The sequence below is a fragment of the Lycorma delicatula genome, chromosome 6, assembly GCF_047948215.1.
Source record: "Lycorma delicatula isolate Av1 chromosome 6, ASM4794821v1, whole genome shotgun sequence".
Taxonomy (NCBI): domain Eukaryota; kingdom Metazoa; phylum Arthropoda; class Insecta; order Hemiptera; family Fulgoridae; genus Lycorma; species Lycorma delicatula.
In genome coordinates, this window is record NC_134460.1 from 81,233,134 (window position 1) to 81,257,970 (window position 24,837).

Genomic DNA, 24,837 nt, shown 5'->3' on the forward strand with positions numbered 1-24,837 from the left:
ATAAAAGTGACAACCTAAAGTGCGTGTACAGGCTCCTTATTATTGAATATTTTTTTCACCTGTGACGTCACTGTAAAGCGTTACTTTTGTTATTGTTTTAGTTATTCGACGACTTTCTCGAATACCGACGTATAATCGATTATAATGTACTGAAGTAGTTTTAAGTTGAAACTCAATTCGATATCAGTTATAACATTTTTGATATAGTTACTCTTTCTAAACATAACCTGTAACAGTTCCCTAGTACTCAACTGCTGTACGTATTTGTAAAGTTTATTCAGTTTTGGAAATGACAGTACTAAAACATTTTAAATAAATTACTTGATATATAATTTGATTATAATATATTTTTGTTTATGGTATTTATTTAATTTTAAAGTTTATTATTAAAGGAATGACGTTTTGCTGTGGTGGTTTTTAAAAAGTTTTTAAATAATTGTACCAAATTTCGATAATAAATACAGTATGACGCGGTTATCCGGGGACGTACGTGACACCCGCGTTATAGGCTAACAGCGTTATTTCGGGAAGTAAATTTTAAATCACAAAGATCAGTTAACAAAATAGGCAAAAAATCAAGCAATAATAGTTTAATATAAAAATCTAATACAGTATAATGTGTACTTGGAAACAAGTTAAGTGCAGAAGATAACGGTATTTTTTCTTTGAATGTAAATTATTTTTTAAAATAAGAAGTTATTGTTTTTTGTTTCGCGGTTGTATGTTTCTTCTTTATGATGACTTTGCACTTTGTAAATGACGATCATCTCTATCACTTTGTTGCTCCATCCATGTTATTACACTATTTATATTTTACAGAACGTCTTTTATTGAGGGTGTAGACCTCTTCGTAACCGCGACCTCTGCAACATCTTCCCCTTCTTCATCCGACAAATTATCGTTAGGTTGTAGAACGGAGTTTACAATTTTTTCTTCGGTCATGTAATGGGCAACGGGTGTCTACTTGAACCCACTCATTGAGATCACATGGAGACAATTCCTGCCCGGTTGAATTTTACACTTCCAGTGCGTGTTCGTCAGGAAAAATCTGAACATTTCCTGTCAACGTATTTTACTCTGTGACAATACCGACCAACAGTTTTTAATTGTAATAGAATTTTCGGTACTACATGCAGTTGCAGTGCTGTATACAACATTTTTTAATGACACAGTTTAAGAGATTCTGTGACTTGTAATTCTGAATTAATGATAGCGGTCAGTAGCTCTTGTCGGTAATAAGTCTTAAATGCCCGAATAACTCCTTGGTCTAATGGTTGGTGAAGATGTGTTTTTTGGTAAAAACATTGCGATTATTTTCCCACCTTTAGATTTCAGCAAGTCAGTAGGCGGACGAGCAGGGCAGTTGTTAAGAAGTAATAAAGCTTTTTCTTCCAATTTTCGAACTCGTAAATAATTTTTAACACAAGGCACAAATTCGTCGTTAAACCACTTTAAAAAAATATTACACGTCATCAAAGCATTTTTAAAAATAACCGGTAATGAATTCAGCTTCAATTTATGATTTCCTGACTTATTGGCACACAAAAGAAAAGTTACCCCTTCTTTGTTCATTTCATATCACACTTATTTGGTGCCCGCTTCGCATCTAATGTTTTTGTTTGCAATATTTTTTAATACATAGCAGTTATATTACAATTATACAACTGTTCGTCACTGAATTTATTCCCTTCTCTAACTGATTGTAATATTGTTTGTGAAAAATATTCGGCTGCGTCGCATCTGCTGAATGAGATTTTACTTCGATATTTACTTGGCCTATGCCATGACGGATTTTGCATCGCGATAATAAACTGCTAGAAGCACCGAATCTTCTTTTTTCAGATATTCAGATATTTTTGGGGGACGGTTATATCCGCATCAGGCGTATATCGAGCCGCGTTATAGCGGGGCTGTACTATACCGTTATTTGTTCCAAATATTGTTATTTACTTACAGTCGATGGTGTCATTGTATTTTTATCAGTGCACGTTCATGTTAATGAACGTATAAATGCTACAGCAAATTTGTTTCCTAGCAGAAAGAGAATAATGTACAGTTTTGTATATAATAAATCTTGTATAATAATTTTATATAATAAATGTGACAATATTAAGTAAAATACGTAATATTGTCAAAAATATCAGAATAAGAACGTGTCCAGGGAGCAGAGCCTCCTGGCTAGTACTATATAAAGCATATTGTATAATGGGTTAAATTTTGCAGGTCAGGATTTTTTTGAGGATATTAACGTTTTCCCCTAACCAAAAAAAAATAAAATTTTAGCATTGAAAAATAATAAGTTATGTTACATATATGGTCTGTTTTTTGCTTAATATCTACATACTAGAAGACTGGATTTGTTATGAAATATTTTACAATAATTTTTTTAAACAGGGCATTGATGCTACCTTCTTCATAGGTAAAAATTTGTCAAGAGGCCAGGAAGACCCCTTGAATTTAATAAGAGGACCTATATTATCTCACAATTTTTGCTCAAAGGATAGGTACATTTATCACACTTTCAACTTTCTGATGGTATTTGGTTTTATCAAATCCCCATAAAGAGAGGAGTAAAAAATCCTTCTTTTTTTTCTGGAGACAAAGTTACATCCTCATTATAATTAGATTCCATTACTTATTATGGTGACATAATACCAAAGTGATATAACAAACGTGATTTGGTTGTTTTTAAGTAATTTCATTCGTTCATGAGGAATAATAACCCTAATTTTTTTCATTAGTTATAATTTTGTCTCTCATTTTCAGACTGGATTAACCAATTTTTATAAAGTTTTATATGATGGCTCTTGAATATTGTTCATTGATGCCATTTAATTTTGGAAACAATTGGTGAGGGGATGGAAAGATTGGGTCACCATCTCAAAATTTTACTCTGAGAATAATAATTTTCTTTTCTAATTTGGAAAGTTATTTTTTAGGAGTCTATACATTTTGGTTCCTGTTGTGTCTATCAGACCCAACAGTTAAAATATGAAAGAAAAACCGTAATTCATGATTTGTAAAAATTCTCTTATTTATTTTGATTAAAATGGGTCACATTAAAAATATTTACATGATTTTATTTTGAGTAAGTTTAAGAGAGATTTGATAGTCTATATTTAGGAGTAATATCTTGTTAATTGTTATCATACAATATTGAAATTTTGCTCAAGTATCAAGAATTGACTATTTTAGATTGAAATCACAATGTTCCAGTTTTAATCACACTGAAAATGGTTGACATTGGTAACCATTAAACTGACATTGGTTGCATTAAAAAATGCTACTGTTTGTGTGAAGCCACCAACATTGATTAACATTCTTCATAAAAATTCATTGGGATTTATTAGCATAAATCCCAATTGCATTGGGATTTTATTAGTAAGAATATGTAAGAAAATTACCGTATAATATGCTTAAGTAAATAAAGTTATTAAATTTAAGGGATTATTAAAAATTTTCTTGCCTTTTTGGCAATGTTTTTGCAAACTCTTGGCAAACTTTTTTTAATGAGTCATAAACCAATTTACTGCAGTAAAGTTTTTGCTTGGGCAACCCTTATATTCGATCATAAATCATTATATTAATACACTTTTAATTTTTTCAGGAAGACTGAGATGGAAGATTTAAAGATAAGTGTTGATAAAGGAATTCAGAAAATAATTTTCAATAGACCAAAAAAGAAAAATGCAATTACATCTGAAGTAAGTATTAATCTGCAATAATTACTGTAAATTTATGAAATCCATTTACGTTGCACTTCAAGACCTATCATAATTATTTTGATCCAAGTTCCAGATTTGTAGCTTACATTGTTCAAAATAAAATTGAGTATTTCTGTATTGTTTAAACCAGTTAGAATGTAGAAAAGAAAATTACTTCTGTTTTAAATAAATATTTAGGTATTTGTGTTCTAGTAAAACTTTAATGTTGAGTATAAAAACTTAAATTTATATAATTTTATTTTAATTAAGTTTTAACTTAATTTAATTAAGTTTTTAAGTTAATATTCAATAAATAATAATGATTTACTTGAATGTGATAAATTGTTACTGTAAAAACAATTAGAGTATTAATAATGAAGTCTAATATGAATGAACTTACTTTCTGTTACATAATAATAAATTTTTGAGAAAAATTTATTAAATAAACGGTATTTTCATGCACTTTCTAACCAAACACTTTATGTCAGTTCATATAAATCATTTTTACATTATTCCTATATTTCTTACATGAAGATTAATTCTACTTGTTAATGAGGAAAAAAAAAATTTTTACAGCATTCTGTGATTTTATTGCATCATTCCATATAGGACCTTTTTTGAATGAACTAAGAATACAGAAATTAAGTTGAATTACTTATTGGAATAATCATTTGTTAAGAAATTAAAGTTAAAAATTAATTTACAAGTTACCATTTCTGTTGTATCTTTTGGGGTTTAGTCTTGCAACACTATGTCTGAATATCGTTAGCTTATCTCTGAACTGTAATTCCTAGTAAATTAAACAATCAGTACAGTGCTTTCATGCAACTTTTTAAGCCATTCATTGGTTAGATTATTATTTAAAAAATACCAGCTTGTGCATTTTAGAGCCAGATAGCAGCTCTGGTCAATATTATAAGGGTGCAGTTTAATCCTGCCTTAAAAAACCACATTAACAAAATTAAGATATGAAAATTTAGAGTAATATTATGTTACTGTAATATAAAAATATGTTTAATTTTAACAAAAACTATCATATATGGTGGCACAGGAGTTAGAGGTAGAATGTGTAAAAAATTGTTTTTTCACAATATTCAGTCATCAGATGGTTTGAAAAAATCACACATTTAGCATCAAAAGTATATGAAACATGTCTGAGATTCATTTATGTGGAGTTTTTTCATTTACCTTAGCCTATTTTAATGTTCATTCAAAGTAAAATTTATTTATAGTCTCAGACTTCATTAGCTACTTTCTGTCTACTTTCACTGTTATCATCTCCATCAAGACAAGATTTGTCATTTATAACTATCATTATTCTTTGTTTAAAAAAAGTATTTTTTCACACAGATGTACAAGAAGATAACTGAAGCACTTAATTCTGCTGCAGTTGATGATAGTATAATAATGACTGTGCTGACTGGTGAGGGAGATTTTTATAGTAGCGGTAATGATGTAATGGAGTACATATCTTATTCGCCTGATGAATATTCTGATTTCAGTAACTTTATTATTGAAGCCTCAGAAGTACTTAAGTAAGTGTCAGTGTCATATGTTATGGTTCATTATGTTGCTAACTGTTTCGATTTTGATTTGTATGATATTCTGGAAATCTGGATTAAGTATGTGGACATTATAATATTTTTTTTGATGAACAAACAGTGTACTTCTTTTCAGCGATTTTGATACCCCCAAGTAAAATAAATAATTACTCTTTATGGATTTTAATGCTTTTATTAATAATATAATTAAATCTTTGGGGTTGGTCTGACTGTACAAGACCCATACCTAAAAGAGTTTCTAAGTATTATTTTTTTTGTGACAAAAACTTCACTTTCCTCTGTAAAGATTCAATTTCTAGTTTGATTTTCAGGAAACCCTAAAGCCCCATCATTTAATGGATCATAAAAGAGAACCAGAGCAACTAATAATCCAGCTAATAATCCAAATATTTGGCTTCTTGAAATACTGGAATTCTTGAATCTGCAGAATATTCTGCAGATTTGTTTATAGACTTGGATTTTTCAATTACAAGTTCATTAACATCTGAACATTGCTGATTCTACATTAACTAAATTAACTTTCTTGTTGATTTCATTTTTTTTTTAATATCTTTTCTGTTTTTATTTCTCTTCTTACCACAGGAAGACTAAGTTTACATGCACAACCTGACCTTATATAAAAAAGGCCTTAACATGTAAACTGTGGTTTCCCCCTCTACAATAACCAAATGCCATTTACATACAAATCAGATGAATTTTTTAAATTCTTTGAATAAATGACTGTCCTTGACCTCATGAGTTGGTGTTCACATTGTGAGGGGGAATTTTTTCAAATATTAAATGGAGGTGGTTGTTGGATATTTGTTGTTTCCTACTCTTAAACTGTAGTAAGAAAGGTATCTTATGGGAAAAAAAAGATTATCACTTATTTTCCAAAAAAGATTTCATGTACACTGCATAAAGAATCGCTTTTGTTCAATGAAGTTATTACTTTCATATTACTCCGGTTCTGATCTCTAGAGTCAATACGATTTTCAGTATTTGGGTCTGATCTTCGGAGTCAATACGATTTACTTGCTTGTGACATCAAGAGTCGTTACAAGGTGAAGATATTGTTTCACAGTAGTTCGTAATTCTGAAATAAGTGTGACTAATAATGCACAAACTTGTTGGTACATGTCAAGATGTGAGTTAGATAAAATTTACTTCTTTATCTTTAAGTTTTGTAGTTCAGTTTATCTGTAGTGTTTGTATTAGCCTGTGCTGTTCTTCTCTTGCCATATTCTTGTCGCGAAGTCAGTAATTGGTTGACTTAGCTTTAGCTCAAGGTGTTTGGGAGAGTAGTAGTGAGAGTGAAAAGTACTGATGATTCTGATGTGGGCAAAGACTATGCACCATCAGATGAAAGAAGTTGCAGTTGTAGTGATATACTGATTCTGAAGATTTTCTACCTGAAAATAATGTTTCTGAATCAAATATTACATTACCAAGTACTTCGCATAAAAACAGAAACAGCTGATGAGGTAGTTCAGCAGAATAATACTTCAGAAACTGTAAGTACTGCATCATTTTGGCAGCAGATTACATTATCAGATCCTGAATTTTCTGATTTTCCTCATCAACCAAAAATTAACTTGGAATTTACTGATGTTGAAAATCCTCTTGATATTTATCAGTTATTTGTAAACGATGATATTATTCAGATAATAGTTGAAGAAACAAATGATATGCCACAATGAAACTTAGTAGCAAAAATAGTAATAGAAAATCACATGTACAAAATTGGTCGGCAACTGATATAGCTGAAAGTTAAGCTGATAAAGTTTTTTTCTATTCTTTTAGTAATGGGATTATTTCATATCCATTTTACTGAATTGTACTGGGGTAAAGATAAAATGTTTCCAAATGAGCTTATTGCACAAGTCATGCCCAAGGGTCGGTTTTTACAACTTCTTAGCTTCATTCATTTCTCTAATACTGAAGAAAAATCTAATAACAGACTGAGAAAAACACAAACAGTATTAGACTTGTTGCTAAAATATTTTCAAAAAATTCTTGCACTCTTAAGAGACTTGGTCACTGATGAAAGTACGGTTCCATTCAGCGGTAAATTAATATTTTGGTAATACTTGCCAAATAAATCTCGCCAATATGGGATTAAGAAGTGCAATCTCTGTATGGTGGACGGATATACATATAATTTAAGGGTTTATTTAGGTCGAGGAGATACAACTTCTGGCAAGGAACGTACCAAAGCAGTTGTAAAAAACTGCTTGATTGTGTGCAGAAAAAAAAGGAAGGCACTGGATGCTGATAACTTTTAATCAGGCATTCAGTTAGCTGTTGACATATATGCTGAGAAAATTATTTATAGTGGAACACTAAATAGGGACAGAAAAGGTATCCCTGAAAAGTGCAAATTAAAAAAAATGAAAAAGGGTGAAATAATAGGAGCTCAGCATGGTAAAATTAAAATTATAAACTGGAAAGGTAAATGTTTGGTATTAATGATTGCAACTGATCTTGAACATGATACAGCATTAGTACCATCTGGCAAAAAAAAATGAGATCAAAACCCAAGTGTGTCTTTGATTACAACCAAGCAAAAAAAGGTGTCAACCTGAGCAATTAGATGTCTGCTTATTATCAGTTTTGAAAAATCAAATAAATGGTACCAAAGGGTAATGTTTGAGCTGTTGTTGGGAACTGTTGCGGTCAACTTGTGGTACTTCTAACAAAATAGCTACATCTAAGCACACTTAAAACACTTTCACTGATCATTGGCTAAACTGCTTTCCAAATAACGAGCTTAAATAATTCCAACCCTAACCCCAAGACATATTCACACATTTGTTCAACAAGAAAGTACTGGAAGAAGGAAGTGTAAAATGTGTGTCAGATGCTATGCAAAGTTGCATCAAAGTTTGAACAGCAAGGAATCTGATAAAAAAGCTAAATAGGTCATCAGTTACTGTGACAATTGTGAGAAGAAACTTGATCTTTGCTTAGACTGTTTTAGTGATTATTATAAAAATTTTAACTAGTTTTTGTTTTGTAGTGCATTTATTATTATGTCTTAACCTTACCAACTATGATTGTATTTCATGTTTTCTTTTTAATTTAATTAGACAGTAACTGAAGTTTTAAAAATTGTCATACATTTTAAGTTTAAAAACCTTTAATTGCCGTTAGAAATTCCTAACACTAATATTTGTAGGACATTTTTATGTACCTTCATTCATGTTGCTACTATTTTTAATTTTTTTGACTAATATTTTTAGAAGTGTCAATATTAAAAAAATGGTTTATTTTATTATAATGTGGTTGTAACTTATATTTTTATTACTGTATATATTTGTTTTTGCTTATATTTCTGTTTAAATTACTTATGTTTTATTTAGACCTATAATTTTAAAGTAATCTTGATCTATTTTTATGTATTTGTTTACATTGCTTATATTATGATTAATATTTTAGTTAATCATTTAAAAATATATTAAAAACACATTTTGTCGTTTTAAAGGTGTCTAATGCTATTTACTTGGATATCTTAATTAATCATATTATATATTGATAATAAATTTTCATGTATTTCTATTCAAAATGTTAATGCTTTTATTTTGATGAATTTATTACCGATTAGGAAAAATTAATAAAAAAAATTTTAATTCTTTAAAAGCAGTTCTTATCTCTGGTGTCATAAACAGCTGGCCATAATGAATACTTTATTCAGTGTTTAGTAACCTATAGTGGTTGTCAACTCACTAGCCACCAATAGATGACTATCGAAGAAATTCAGATACTTTGGCCTGGTGGCAATAACCAAAGTTTTTATGTAGATTTCATCAAAACACAATAAACTAACTCATATTTTATTCTTATCTGTTATTCTACCAATAAACTTTTATTCCATTTTTTATTTGACTCCACTATATACGAGTTAGCAATACTGATTTTTAAAATTATTTAAGTATCACAATACACATATTTGACAATTTATTATCATACATACTTCGATCATTTCGATACTTTAAACTTCTAAAAACATATTTATTTCTTATGAGGGTGACTCTTATGTAATTATACTAACCTGATGTGTCTGTTGTGTCATATATTTTATGTGAATTTATTTTTTGAAACAGTAATATACAGGATATACTCAAACCTTCCAACATTTTTCAGGGCAGTGTAGTATTATTAAATATAGTTTAGTATTATACTAACTTGATTTTATAAGAAAATTTATTACAGGTATCTTTAAAAATAATTTATATTCAAATTTTATTGCATATTAATAGTACTTTTTTAAGCTTGATTAGTTTCTTTTATAGTTCTTAATTTGATTTGTTTTTTAATTGCCTGATTTTACTGAATTAAAAAATTAATTATTCTTAGCACCTAAGGACCTTCGGGATAAAAGGTTGAGTTGCTACCACTGCACCACATAGATTTGTGGTATTTTCCTTTTATTACAAATGTTTAATAAAATAATATTTCTTATTATTTTGTACAAACTTGCATAGAAGGGAAACTTGTGTAGAATCTTAATTCTTATTAAGATTTACACTGTAATTTTTTTCTGTGATAAATTCACCTTATAAGTCCAAAACTTTTGCCAGGAAGTATGGAATGGAAGGAAATTTGGGTAGTACATGAAAAATTCCATGCTTGACCAGATCACCAGAGACCTTCCTGATGAAAGGCTGAGACTCTACTATTCTGCCACAGAGGTTGATGAAGTATATTTGTAGGTCTATTTATAAAAAAATAGCTTCTTAAAAAACATCTTATTTAGAGGTAGTTAATAGTACAAGGGTGAATCAAATATAAACAATAATTTTTTTGAATAAATTTATTGCTTAATAATATACACAATTCATACCTTCATCATTTCTTTATATAGTCTCCTGCATGATCTACATACTTTTGCCAATGATGTAGAAGCTTGAATATTCCTTGTTCATAAAAAGTTTGAGGATGAGTTATCAATCAATTGTGTACACGCTCCTTGACATCTTCATTGCTTTCGAATCGTTGCTTTCCAATCAATTGTTTCAAGAGCACAAACAAAAAATAGTTACTGGGAAACAAGTCTAGACTGTAGGGAGGGTGGACGAGGGTTTCCCAGTGCATTTTTTCTAATTTATCTCTTATCAAAATTGCGATGTTTGGCTTGGCATTATCATGGAGAAGGTTAACATCTCTGATGAACGTACCCCGTCTTTTGTTTCGGTAGGAAGCTTTTGTTGACTGTAGCAGCTGGCAATAGTAAGCTGCATTCACTATTTGTTGATTGTGAAGAAAATCAATGGGTAAAACTCCCCTTGAGTCAAAAAAATCATTGCAAGAACTTTTCTGGCTGACAAGATGGGTTTTGGCTTTCATTGGGCAGCCCTCACATCCTTCCTTTGCCACTCCTTATTCACCTTTTTTGACTCTGGAGTGTAATGATGGACCCATGTCTCATCACATGTGACGATGCACCTCAAAAAATTGTCCCCTTGCCGAAATCGATTTAGAAGTCTCTCACAGATCTCTATGCCGAAATCGATTTAGAAGTCTCTCACAGATCTCTAACCTAACCTGTTTTTGATTTTTTTGTCAACAATCTTGGAACCCATTGAGCACTAATTTTTCTGAAACCAAGATGATCAGTGATAATGGATTGAGCGCTCCTGTAGCTGATACCCACTTCTGATGCGATTTCTTCAACAGTGAACCGGCGATTACCTTTGATAAGCTCTCAAATGGTGCAGATGTTGTCAGCTGTGAGACTTGACCTTGGGCGTCGATTATGACTTTCGTTTTCTACACTTTCTCATCTCCTCTTAATTTGTCAGGCCCATGTACACACTCGGTTCTGGGACAGTGTAATGTCCCCAAACTGTACCTTTAAACAAGTTAAAATTTCTGCGGGTTTAGTGCCTTCATTAATAAAAACTTTTATGATTATATGTTGTACAACAGATGATGGAATCTCTTGCTCACTCATGGCTGTACTGATGATAGATTAAAGCGGAGGAGCTAGCCAAGCTGGTTTCCCCCTCTCTAACACTCTGAACATTAACCCCCTCACCACTCAGCCATTCAGCTCAGAATTGCTTGCTGCATAAAGTAGCAAAATTATTGTTTAAATTTGATTCACCCTTGTAAAAATAAAAATGTTTGGTTTCATACTTTGTGATTATATTAGATTGCATGTAATTCTTCTGTAATGTTCTGAACATAGAATTTAATTAGCAAATTAAACAGTGAATGTTATTTATTTTGAAGTCTGTTGTTTTTATTTCATAGACACTGGTTAAATTATGAATTTAAGATTATATCTAATTTATTGTTCTATTCTGTTTTAAGGAATTTTGTTTCTGCCTTTATTGATTATCCAAAAATACTGGTTGCTTTGGTTAATGGACCAGCCATAGGTATTGCTGCTACAACACTTGGACTCTGTGATATAGTTTTTGCATCCCATAAGGTTGGCTTGATTTACTGATGTTTGTAAAGAATTAATTGCATGCTGTTTTCTCTATAATTAAAAAAAAATCATGTTTTATCCAGAAATAATTTTCATGAAATTAAACTAAATGTGCAATTTCTTTTAATTGATGGGTGTTTTTTTGGTGAGGAGGGAGAAGTTTACTAGTTTACCTTAATTTTTATTCTGTTGAACTCTATTTAATTTTTTCTTTTGATCAAACAAACAAATTTTGTTAAAAATTGTTGTAGCCACCATTGTGACATGTATTAAAAATTCTGCTTTTGTACTTTTTTCTTATTCCTTGTATTTTAGAGCATACAAAATTGTTAATAATAATTTTACAGTAACTTAAAAAAAAAAGAAGTTTTTATTTAAGCTTATTTTTCTCAAACAGCATCAGGTTTGTTATTTTGCTCAATTAACACACTACACGCTAAACCATTTTTTTATATGTATCACCAGTGATGATTTTTTTTAGTGGAATTGGGAATTTTACCTTTAAATATTTTTAGTCAGTGTTTTATGCCTTAATTCATCATAAATATTTAATTATTCCAAAAAAAAATCTGTGAATCATTGTCCTCAATTATTGGTAATATCTTTGTCTGTAGTGCTTGTAGTTATTAATTAACTTGTTTTGAATTACAGTTTCTTTTATGTAATTTTTTGTGTATATATGCATATATTCTGGCACTACAGCTCGGCATGACATTTGGCCTTCTCCGTGATTCGCTTTCAATCTTCCCTATCACTTGCTACTTCTCTTCACCATCTTCTCACCCCTATTACTGTCAGATATTGGTTATGTTGGTTGCCAGATATTCAGATATTTGGTTTTTTTTTTGTTTATTTCGAGTCCAAACTTTTTTATCTTCTTCTCTATTTGTATAAATATCTCCTTCAAGGCTCCTTTTTATCGCTACCAGGACATCATCCGGCTGTACTTGTACAATTTTGTTTATGGTGTCCAATCGTTCTTGTGATATTAATGTTCTCCTCTGTCTTTTGAAGCGCCAGATTAAAAAGCATAGCTGAGAACACATCCTCCTGCCTGACTATCTGCTATGTCAAACTCTACTCATTCTACTGTCGCTCAATGGAACATTCTCATTGCTTCACCCACTTTTTGGAGTACTGTAACTTTCTAGAGCATTTAATACTTTAACTTAACTCAGTCTGTCAAAGGTTTGATTAAAGTCAACAAACAACAAATGTAAACTTATGTCATGTTCATTAAACTTCTCCATGGTTTTCCGTGAAGACTTCTCTAGAGAAGACTTTGTAGGCTATACCTAACAAAATAATCCCTTGGTAATTGCTGCAGATCAACTTTTCATCTTTCTTGTATATAGGGCACACCAATCCTTTCCTCCAGTCTCTTGGCATCATCTCTTTTCTCCAACTCATAGATCAGTCTGTGTATCCCCCTTGCCAGTTCCTCTCCTCCATACTTCCACATTTTTTCTATCACTGAATCCTTACTAGCTGCCTTCTCATTCTTCAATCTCTTCACCACCTCATTATTCTCTCCAAAGGTGGGCTCTGGCACTTCTTTTTCAGCTACATGGTACTCTGGCCCAATCTTCTATTTTCTGGGTATTTTCATTTTGGGAGCATAGCTCTTCAAAGTGATCAGCCCTTCTTTCCATCTTTTTCCTTTCCTCCCTAGATTCCTTTATAGTCTTTACATTCCCTGACATTAGTCTGGTACCCAGTATTCGTTTACTCTAACTTTGTAAAACCTTCTTGACTCGTTTGCTCTATTGAACTCTTTTATGTTTTCTAGCATATTTTTCATGTACTCTTTCTTTTTCCTTCTTATAACTTTCTTAGCTGCTCTCCTAGTCTCTGTATATTTCTCTTTACTCTTGTCTTGTTTCCCTCTGGATCATCGACATTCTAAGCTGATTCTTTTTTAACACCATCTCTGTACAATATCCATCGAACTATTCCACATTCCTTCCCACTCTTCTCTCTTCAGTTGTCTCCTCTGCTGTTTCCATCACTGCCTGTTTTGTGGCATCCCACATCCTGTTCACATCACCTTGTTCTCTCTCTATTTGCCTCTGGGAATCTTCCAGTTTGCCTTTCAGGGCATTTTGATACTTTTCCCTCCTTTCCTTGTTCATCAGTTTCTTTATGTCCCATCTTTGTCTTCTTTGTGCTGGTCCTCTATCAGTCATTGACATTTTTTGCAAAATTGCAGTTCTGACCATAAAATGATCAGAGTTGAGGCCTCATGCTGTTCTAAATTTTTCTCTGGAGCTTCCATGTCTTTTGGATACCAGGATATGGTCAATTTTTTTATGTTTGAATATTGTGCTGACAATTAACAATTCTTGTCCCTCTGCAAAATCTGCAATCATTCTTCCATTCTCATTGTTTTCTTTGTGGAGTGTGTGCTTTCCTGCTATAAAAGGTTCCTTCCCAATTTTTGCATTGAAGTCTCCCAGCAACAGCAGCATATCATATTTTGTGATTCTGATGCACACCTTGGCCAGATTTTCATAGAAGGTTCCTTTTTCTTCTTTTGCCACTTCTTCTGTTGCGCATAGGCTGAATAAGTTTTATAAATGAATTGCTCTTTAATTCATATTTTACATATTCACTCACAATCTGGCTCAAAAGCCAACAGACATCTTACTTTTACATTTACCATGAAAGCTGTTCCTTACCTGCCAGGTCTTTCTTCATTTCCACTGCAATGTAGGCTATAACCATTTTTGTCCACTCTACCTGTTCCTCTCCATCTACCTCTTATAGTGCTATTATATCAACATTGTACTTCATTTCATCATTTTCCCTGTTTTCAAAATAGTTTTCACATTCCAGGAAGCAATATTTAAAGTTTGTTTTGCCATTTCTGGTTTTGATAGTTTTTGGCATGCCCATTTTCATTATCCATAATTCCAGTCCTGATTCAAGACTCATTGCCTGGTTTCATAACAGTTTTCTTTTCTAAGGTGGAATTGCAAATACCACATCCAGTCTCCAACCTAGAAGAGCAGTGGATTCTGTTCTAAAGTTCCATTCTCCTAGACAGACTGGTTCTTCTCCAGTATTCAGATCTCTGTCTACTTTGGATTTTATTTGGGTTATCTCCCATGTGCTGTTGGGATGTCTTCCATTTCCACCTTCAGGGTCGTTTGCCATCTTCACTGGTGTTTGTCATGCTGGGTATTTTATTTACCCAGTACCCTCCAATGAAAGTTGGTGAGCAAACCCCATCATCAGGGGCAGCCCCAATAGCTGATCCAGCAACAGGCACGGGAATGTTTTGTGTATTTTTATTTATGTTACATGATATTTTGTAAGTAAATGTAGGCCGACTTCTAAAGACTTGATAGGAAGAAATAAACAAATCTTATTAAATGTAACAGTAATATTTTTTACATATATGTTACTGATTACATAATTACTATTTAAAAAAAAAAATTATATATAAATGTATATATTATAATAATATTCATACATGTTTGAATTTATTCTTAGATTTAGTACATCAGAAATGTTTTTTTATTTAAAATATATTTCATAATATAAATTTTTTACTCTGAAACAAAAAACTTCTGTAACATACTGTAATAAAAACTATCATATTAAAACTGGTAGGTCTACTCTAACTAGAAAATATTGTATAAAAATAAAGCATGCAGCATACAAATAATGATAGAATGGAAAAAAATCATAATCAATAATAATCAGTGGAATAAAAAATGCCCATCATTACTTTTATACATTTCAAAATTGATGAACAACTCTTGTCATTTTACATTTTATAGAACATTGTTTGATTAGATGTTCATACATATTATTTGACATTTTTATTCCTTGTCAGTTTGCAAATTGGAAGTTGTAAACAGGAATTAAAAAAATACTTTTAAATCAAATAAAATTTGTGGCATTTATTTATTTTACTTAAATTTATTTATAATAGAACTTATAATAAAATATTGTAAAGAATAAAATTCCTTATTGTTATAAAATAAAATTTCTACCAAGTTAGAATGTTTTATTATAATCTACTAATGTCCAGTTAAAATAGGTTCTTAAAGTTTATTACTGTAGTACAATAAAAAATTATTATCTATTAGCAAAAAATGTTTTTTTATAAAAAAAATTCTATAAGGAATATGGATAAAAATTTTCTGTAATGAGATTTTTTTTAAGAGGATAAAAATTTTTGATAAGTATATTGTGTTGAAAGGATGAATTTCAACAAGGTTAGGGAAGGGTTGGGGTTTTAGTTCACATAAAAATTAAATGGAGCGTGTAACAAAATGAACTGGTCAGAACAGCTATTTAGACTAAAGTGGTATAGAAAAGACAATAAACCAACAAAAACTTATATTCCAAGATATTCTAATGACTTTAATAAACATTTGTGGACATTACTATTAGTAATTGTGATCATTAATTGACGAGAGACATGTAATATCTTCGGGATTAAACTAAGACAATTTATGTTACTTTTAAAAGTATGGTTGAAGTTCTGTAAAACCGGTTGAAGTTCTGTACAGTTTCATTTTGTTTGGAAAATTAGGTAACCTTAACCTAATACCATCTCCTATTACCTTTTACCTTTCCTTTACCATCTCTTCCTTTCCTTTACCATCTCTTTTCATGTACCTTTTCATCAAACTTGTTGAAAAAAGAAAACAAGTCTTCTTATTGTATACATTAATGCAAAATAAAAAAATTGTCTTACATAATAAAAAAAACTACATTAATATTAAAAAGAAACTTCCTTGTTTTGCAAAATACATTTTTACTGTTATATTTTTAATAGTTTTTGGTAACAAATTAAAAAATTTAGGCCTTAATTATAACAAATTTTATACACTTCTTGGTCTGAGCCAGGAGCTTACTTTCTTCTTATAGAAAAACACAGAACCTGAATATCATTCCTATTACCAGTTTGATGGTGAAGTACCATGAGCATTTTATGAATATTAAAATCTTAAAGGATAAAGAACATAACACTATTAAATAATGTAAATGATATTTATATTACACTATCACGATATTTATGTTATTATAAAGGATATTTGTGTTGTACTCTAATCTATGATAAATTATTATTATGACACATTTTTAAGCTATTTTTGAATTGTGTACCTTCTCAACACTCAATCCCAAACTGCAGATTCAACTGTGTAAATATAAGAAAAAAAGAAGAGCATTCTAACTGTATTTAAAGAATACTTTCTGTTTGTTCTAGAATTATTTATATTTCTTTAGGTAATTTATTTACTTAACTACTCCAAGTAAAGCTATCATCAACAATGATATAACTTGATGTTGGTCTCTAACATGTTTAATTTGTATATGATCACATTTATCTCCATATCTGTTCCATGCCATCTTATATCCATATCATCTTTTTTCCATATTATAATTTATTAAAGGTTTGAAGATATGATATTTCTGTCTTTTGCTCTTAGTTAAAATAAAATACACACTTTCTTATTACTTAAAATAACAAAGTTGATTAAACAGTGATTAATTTTACCATCTTTAATCCTGATAATAATAATTAACATTAAGATAATATAATTTGTTATTATTTAGAATTGTACTTTTCACTTAAGTAAAAAGAGATATTTAATGGATTTTCATTTTTTAAATGTGTGTTTTTTTATTTATATAATATTTGAATGAGTTGTGATTTAAAGGCTGAATTATAAGTTTGATCAGTGTATACATTTTCATAGTACTTGTTGAGACAGTTTTAATATACATATTTTTATTTTTAAATATAGATTATATCCTTATTTCACATCATTCAATTTACTACCAGTATCCCTGAGATATTTCAGGTGGTGTGGAATTTTCAGTTCGTCAATTTCGCATAAAAAATAATTGAAAATAATTAATTGGCTGGATCAGTTATACCTAGTAGAAGAAGTAGACAATTCAAAGAAGTTATTTTTCTTTTTGTTATCTCAATCATTCAGTTTTTTTATGAATATTATTTTTTTTTTTAATAATATCTTGATGATAAATAAATTGGTTTTGCAGGCTTATTTTTCTACACCATTTACGGAATTAGGTTTAACAGCAGAAGGATGCTCATCATTTACATTTCCTCGATTATTGGGTCCAAGAAAGGTAATATTAACTTGTATTAATAAATTTAAAATTATTTAAGTATCTAATATAAATTATAATGTAAAAAAGTGCTATTTATCTGCTAAAAGGGTTTCAGAAGATATGGGTTGTCCTTCTCTCCTATTCTTTTCTTTTACTGTTTTTTATGCCAAATTACTCCACTGACATTCTATCTTCATTATACTGTCTATTAGTGGTTCATTAGTAGTTTATGCAGTTCTTAAAGTACAAAAATATCAATTTATTGAGGTCTTGTCATTCAAGATCAAAAGTTAGATTTTTCTTCACAGACTATTTGGTTCTAATCTGCTTTCTTCAAAGTGGCAGCCATCAGAAAAAAAATATTTTTTTTCTTTCAATCTTACATTGTTATGAATCTTTGACTATTCTAAAAACATTTTTGTATTCTGTGTCCATTAATGTTTGTTTTTTAGTAAAATCCATGGTAATCATCTGGTTTCATAAGGTTGTAGTAAATTTTAGAGCTTGCCATTAAAGGAATAACTTGTCTCATTTCTCCCGGTATGACAAAAATTACTATAATAGAAATAAGACAAATTTTTAAAGAAGTAATTTGCCCATTTGTCTATTCATACTGTGATATCTACCAAATTCTTTTGAATCAAATGTTTTATGTAAAAACACTTAACAAAATTTCATCGATAATTATGTAATGCTTTTCTATTCATTTGTTCCAGGCAACAGAAATGCTGTATTTTAACCACAAAATGTGTGCTGAAGAAGCAGAGACTTTGGGTTTTGTTACTAAAGTTATACAGCATGACAGACTTCATGAAACAGTTTGGCCCATTTTATTCAGATACGTATCACTGCCCCGAGAGGTAGTATTATATTTCTTTTAAATGTATTTTCTGGCAATATGAAGCTTTATGTGCCATGAAGCATTAAAAAAATTCACTAGTGAAAGATAGCCACTGATTTAAGAAGAAAAATGGGTCTTAATTTAGTATTTATAAATGGAGCATGCTTTCAAATCAGAATCATTGTTTAGTACTATTCCTCATGTTAGCACAAGTTGTCTTGATAATTTTACTGCTAAGTAATTACGTATTTTAACATCCAATTACTAAAATGAATATTTCTATTTTGAACATCAATAGTATAAAAAGAGTGAACTATTGTTGGTAAAAAAAATATGATATTTTGTAATTAGTAATTATCTTATTAAAACTGAGTATTTTGATGGTGAGTTATATTTATACAAGGTTCTGTAATTTTTTGTCTGTAACCTTAAACATTTTAAACTTTCCCACTTCTTTTGTTCATCTGCTTCAAATTAACCATCAACAAAGTGATTACATTGGTAGGATGACCTTTTACATACATGATCAATATATAAGGTAATATTTATTGATCACAATGTGGTGATTATGTTTTTCTGTGGACTTTGGCTTCTACAAATACATTTATAATCTTATCAAATTCTAAGTTATTAGTCACTTCAATTTTTAAAGTAGCTAACGCTGAACGCTTTTCTTCTTACAACTTATTCCACAAAAAAATTTTAACTTTTTTGACTCTGTCAAATGACATGTTATTGTTAGCTGATTGACATTTGCTACATCTTGGGTTGAATCCAGAATTATAAAAAAACTATTATATATTATATAGTTATGAACTGGCTTGCCCTGTAGTACAATAAGTTCATTACTGATGTATAGTTATTGGCATACATTTTAACTGCTGAGCTAATGAATAGTACAGAATTTCCAGTTGCATAAATAATGAACTGTACAAAATATTTATTGGTTGGTCTATAATAATTCACATTGAAAACATGTTATTTTAATATTTTAGAGTCCGTACACCATATAAATTCTTTCTAGAAAAGATTTGATACATTGTTTAAACTTTAGAACAGGTTAACTTTTAGGATCCTAAAAAAATTGTATAAGTTACTCGTTTAATGAATCGTGCAAGACTAAGGAAATACAGAACAATATGTTTGTCAAAAATCAGATAAAGAATAATAAGAAATTATAGGGTCACCAGACTCTTTACAAAAGAAAGAAGAAATTATTACTTCATGTCTGATTATTATGTCTAATTATTGAATTCATGTCTGAACAACAGATGTGCGACAAATATGAAATTTTTCCTGGGTTTCCATATCCCACAAATTTGCCTCTAAAAAGTCATTAAATTTCACAAGCAACTCTACCATGTGAAGACAATTACCACTGTGTGATGATCCTAGTTTATCACCTATGGCACAAAAATTTACTTCTCAGAAAGATAAGACTTGTATTTCAGACAAAATTCTTTTCAAAACTCTTCTGTAATACCTTTTTCTTCATGTTGCTCTTTTAAGGCTATGGTCAAGGCCTTTGGTAGTCGATAGCCTTTTAATGGTACAGTTATTTTTTCGATGATCAGTGCTTACCTCATGGCTCATGAACTTTGGAGAAGAATCCTTCCAGTCATCAAAACTGTAATTAGAAAGTGATAACAAGAAGCTACTGTGCAAAAACGTGTACAGGCGATACAATAAATGTTTTTCTAAGTTTCTGAATACATTGGCCAAAATTATCAAACTTGAGTTCCATTAGATAGCTTGGTAAAAAAAACCTTAACATTTGTAAGTTTCCTTTTCACATCTGTTACAGAAAATTGCTAAGGATTAGGTCAATGACCATACTGTTAAGGTAGTTATTGAGATTATAAACTATATTGTCAAGTACAAGTTAATCCACGTGGTAGGATCATTAACTGCTACTGTATTTGTAGTTGTAGATAAGCATGAAGTACTCAGTCTTATGAGGTTCTTTCACTTCCTTGGTTTTCTTTGGCAGAATCAGCAGATGAGATTACAATTGCATTTTCACGTCTTCTTCCATAGGCTTCTCATCTGAAGTAACCCTTGTACTCATGCTCGCACACAGTCCAGGCTCAGTCTTGTGAGTCACAGTCTGGTCATTTTATTTCTGCTTAAAAAATGACTCGATCTTTGTATTTTTTCTTGCGCACTCAGCTTTATGTTCTTCCTCTAACACATGATTCTTTTTATACTGATTACCATTCAAACGCTTCCTTCTGTCACTCATTTTACTGTTTTACATGTCACACAGACAATAATAATAAATGTGACCCTTTTATGTAATGTACAGGATTAAAAAAGTCAAGAGATAAATGAATGAAAAACAGAACAGAAATGGAATTCTTCATCAATTAACAATCATTCACATATACTGGCGCTATACATGATATACTGATTACTGATGCCCGGTGCTATCTAACCGCACCACCCACTGTGCAGGTCATAACTTGTCAATTTAGTCAACATACTTGAGATGATGAGTGATGGTTTGTTTTTTCACTTGTGTACGTTGAACATTGTCCGTTGCATCACTTTCTTCTAATTATTAATACTTTTTCCTTTAACTTTCTTTTCTTCTCTTGTTTCTCAAATATTTTTATGATTTTTCTTTTTTTCCAAATTTTTGTTGCCCTAGGCAGCTGCTAATTTTGGTTTTGCATAAAGATCCTCCTCTTTTCATGAATGATTTAAGTTATTATTTGTACTAGCTTCTCGTAACCATTTCTCCTCTTTTATTGATGCTTTACCACTTTTGAAGTAAAATTATGTAAATACTGTTTAAAATTCAACTTCCAGCCACAAACCAGAATATATTGATGAATTGAGTACTTTCATTTGTCTAAAATTATTCTAAGCTTTTGTCTAATGTGTTATAAGGCACATACATAAAAGTGTTGTTCATACATTACTTGTTTTTGATAACAATTATAGGAATGGAAGCATATATAATACACAAGTATTAAAATGTTTAAGACAGGGATTCCGATACACAGCTCAGAATTTTATGAGGCCTAGGCAGACTCTTACTCTACTAATTGTTGTAATCTATCTTTGATGATGATTTTAAAATCGTAAGTTATGAGGTGTCTAGTTGAGTTCGCATACATTTTCTTTTAAATTTAAGAAAAGTTGGTATGAAAAGTATGAACTTTCCTTTTCTGTATGTTAACATACTATTAAATTATTGATTACCTTTGTAAACAATGAATGCTAAATATTAGATTCTCAGATTTATGCATTTTTAAGCAATTACACATTTTTTAAATAGTATTTGTTAACATCTCTGATGAAGTTGATACTTTTTGTGAGATAATTTGATATTAGTTTGTTTCTTGTTTTGAATATTAAAGTTAATTGTTATTTTTTGCCTAGTTCCTAACAGTACAGTGTTAATGTCAAATTTTATATTTGTATACCTACATGCTTTTAAAATTTTCTATACAGCTTTATTTTTATGTTAAGCTTTTATGTTAATGATCCTCATTACATAGAAGCACAAAAATCTGAACGTTGATGTAAAGTACTTTCATAGAAAATAATTTTTTTATACATTAATCTATTCTTAATGGTATAGAAATAATACTATAATTTTCTCAAATATAATCCAAGTGTTTATAAAATGTTAGTTGGTTATTTACTGTTACACTTAATTTTTTTCTAGCTATAAATATGTGACAAAATCTTGCTGAAAAGATTAAATAATTGGATTGTCTTTTAATTAAAGCATCTAATTTAATTAATTTGGAAATTAAGGATTGAATCTGGAAAGGAAGATAAATTTAGATTATTTATACTGAATATTAAACTCTAGAATTGGAAAATATATATTATAAAAACAAAACTGGAAGTAATTGAGAAGTACATTAAATCAAATAATAAATGGTAGTTTATAGTTTGCAATGAGATGAGTTGTAATGATCTTGTTTCACTTTGTTAGCTTAACAATTAGTTTCAAACAGAAAAATAGCTTCATGGCAAATTAAAGTAACAAAATAAATCAATTGTTTTTTCATAAAATTAAAACTGTTTTCTTAAATAAAAAACTTATATGATGTAGCTTTTGTAGTAGTAGTTAGTGATTTTGATTTTAAATACATGCTTAATCTTTTTCAGTCATTGCTAAGTGTAAAACATCTTGTTAGAAGTGTTGATCGTAATGCATTACATTTGGCCAATGTTGCTGAGTGCAGGGAATTGGAACAACGCTGGCAGTCAGAAGAATTTATGAATGCTCTTCAACGTTTTCTTACAAAATCAAAGTTATAAATAACATAATTAAAAAAAAAAAAATTTAATTCTACATAGTTAATGTTATCTTAGAGTAGATTCATTTATTAAATTACCTCTGTGTTGGGTAATTTTATACTTTTTTCTTTAAAAAAAAAAAAAATCAGCATTTGGTAAATACTGATATAACATATAGCATGATCAAACTGGTATTAAATGGTAAGGTCTTTTTAAGATTTGTATAAAAAAATTAGGAAACTTATTTTCTGAAAAAAAGTTAAATAAAGTATTCTAATTTATTACTATATTTTAATATTCTTTATGTTGTCATTTATTTTGGATAAATTTTATAACATGGAGATACAGAAGAAATGTGAAGTACATTTAATCCTCTTATATGAACATAGAATAATAATATTTTATTTACTGTTACTTAATATAGACTGTTACTGTTAACTCAGACAGACTTACTTAATGTAGAAAATAGTCCTGTTCTTGTACATTTATTAAGGAAAAGGAATATAGTTAATTATCTAAATCTAATTCATAATGATCTGTGAAACTATAATGAATCAATTTTGAATAAATAATTGTTTTATTCAGTAAAATTATTCACTTTGCAGGTATTTGTATTTACACTTTTTATGCATTTATAGTTTTAGTCTGATGTCTGTAATTTTATTGTGATTATGAATTTAAGCTTACATACAATCATTCATATTTTTCGTTGCCTTTAACTATAACATTAAAAGATCATTACTGCTTTTGTATACATTTAAAAAAAATTAAATGTGGAAACAGTTTCTAGGAGCCACAGTTGTATTATCAGAACTGTTGTGTTTTATTACCATACAATAAAACTGACTGCAATAGGTTATTGTTTTTCTCACCTCATTAGTTACAGAACTTCAGCTGAGATGTGGCTTTTTGTCCAGTCTCAGATTTGATCTTTAATTGCATACTGTACAACAAAATATAAAGAATTATATAGAACATTTGTTATAAGATTAAAAATTTCTAATATTTGCTGAAAATGTTAAAAGAATGTAATAATTAATAGTACATGATGTAAAACTGCTTGAGAATTAAATGAATTTAGTATGAGTTATGACATACATAAAACAAATCTAATATTTTCAACAAATTTCATGATTGAAGTGAGAAACCATCATTTCTTCCATTAATCTGATGTAAATTCTGAGAATGTAAATGATTATAAAAATAGCATGTCCAACTTTCTAGGTATCTGAGCACCTTTATTAGTTGTAGTTACTTAATGGTTATTGTGCACTGCCAGATATTAAATTATATATATTTTTTTAAATCAGCTGTTATGCAGCTGCAAATTTTTTTATTAATTATTTAATATTATTGTAGTTTTATGTATTTATAAAGTATGTAATTTTTCAAATTTGTATTCATATTTGCACATGGATATATAAAATAAAAATCATTTGTTAATGGTGATGTTTTATATGTATTTAATTTCACTTAATGAATAGAGTTTGTAAATAGACCTGGTAAGGTTGATTTTCATTTAACTTTTTGTATAATTAATTTCATTCACCAACGATGTCATATTTGGAAAATTTAACTTATCACCTCTTTTAGTTTAAAGTTTCTTCAGAACTATTATTTGATTAAAATATACATCCACACAATAAAAATTTATTGAAAATGTGGAGTCTATAGTAAGTGTGAAGACTACCATCTAGAATATATTGGTTTGACCAACCATACTTTTTCCATTAGAGTTAAAGAACATATTAATAGTATAAGGAAAGCCTATTTAAATAAAACCCTGATAATTTTATTAAAATATTAGATTTTCCAATGATTTTTATAAAACCAGCATTCTTGAAAATTTCCTTACATGTTATTATAACAAATAAATTAATCAATGAACAAACCAAGTTTGAAGATGATAATTTGTTTAAACAAATAATTAATAATTATCAAGTTACCTAACCTGATTAT

At 29.6% G+C, this 24,837-nt stretch overlaps 1 protein-coding gene across 3 annotated transcripts; it reads left to right on the forward strand.

Moving 5' to 3' along the window:
• The first annotated feature begins 153 nt into the window (after nt 1-153).
• On the forward strand, nt 154-24,376 carry LOC142325965 (enoyl-CoA delta isomerase 2-like). 3 transcript variants are annotated; one of them, XM_075367945.1, is made up of 7 exons: nt 154-256; nt 3,608-3,704; nt 5,055-5,239; nt 11,561-11,681; nt 17,706-17,795; nt 18,494-18,637; nt 22,747-24,376. In XM_075367945.1, the coding sequence occupies exons 2-7, from the start codon at nt 3,618-3,620 to the stop codon at nt 22,897-22,899; spliced, it is 780 nt and encodes a 259-aa protein (XP_075224060.1). In that variant the 5' UTR covers nt 154-256; nt 3,608-3,617; the 3' UTR covers nt 22,900-24,376. The 3 variants fall into 3 exon arrangements, with proteins under 3 accessions (XP_075224060.1, XP_075224061.1, XP_075224062.1); XM_075367946.1 differs by having other exon boundaries at nt 210-359; XM_075367947.1 differs by lacking the exon at nt 154-256 and adding an exon at nt 463-654.
• Nucleotides 24,377-24,837: the final 461 nt, after the last annotated feature.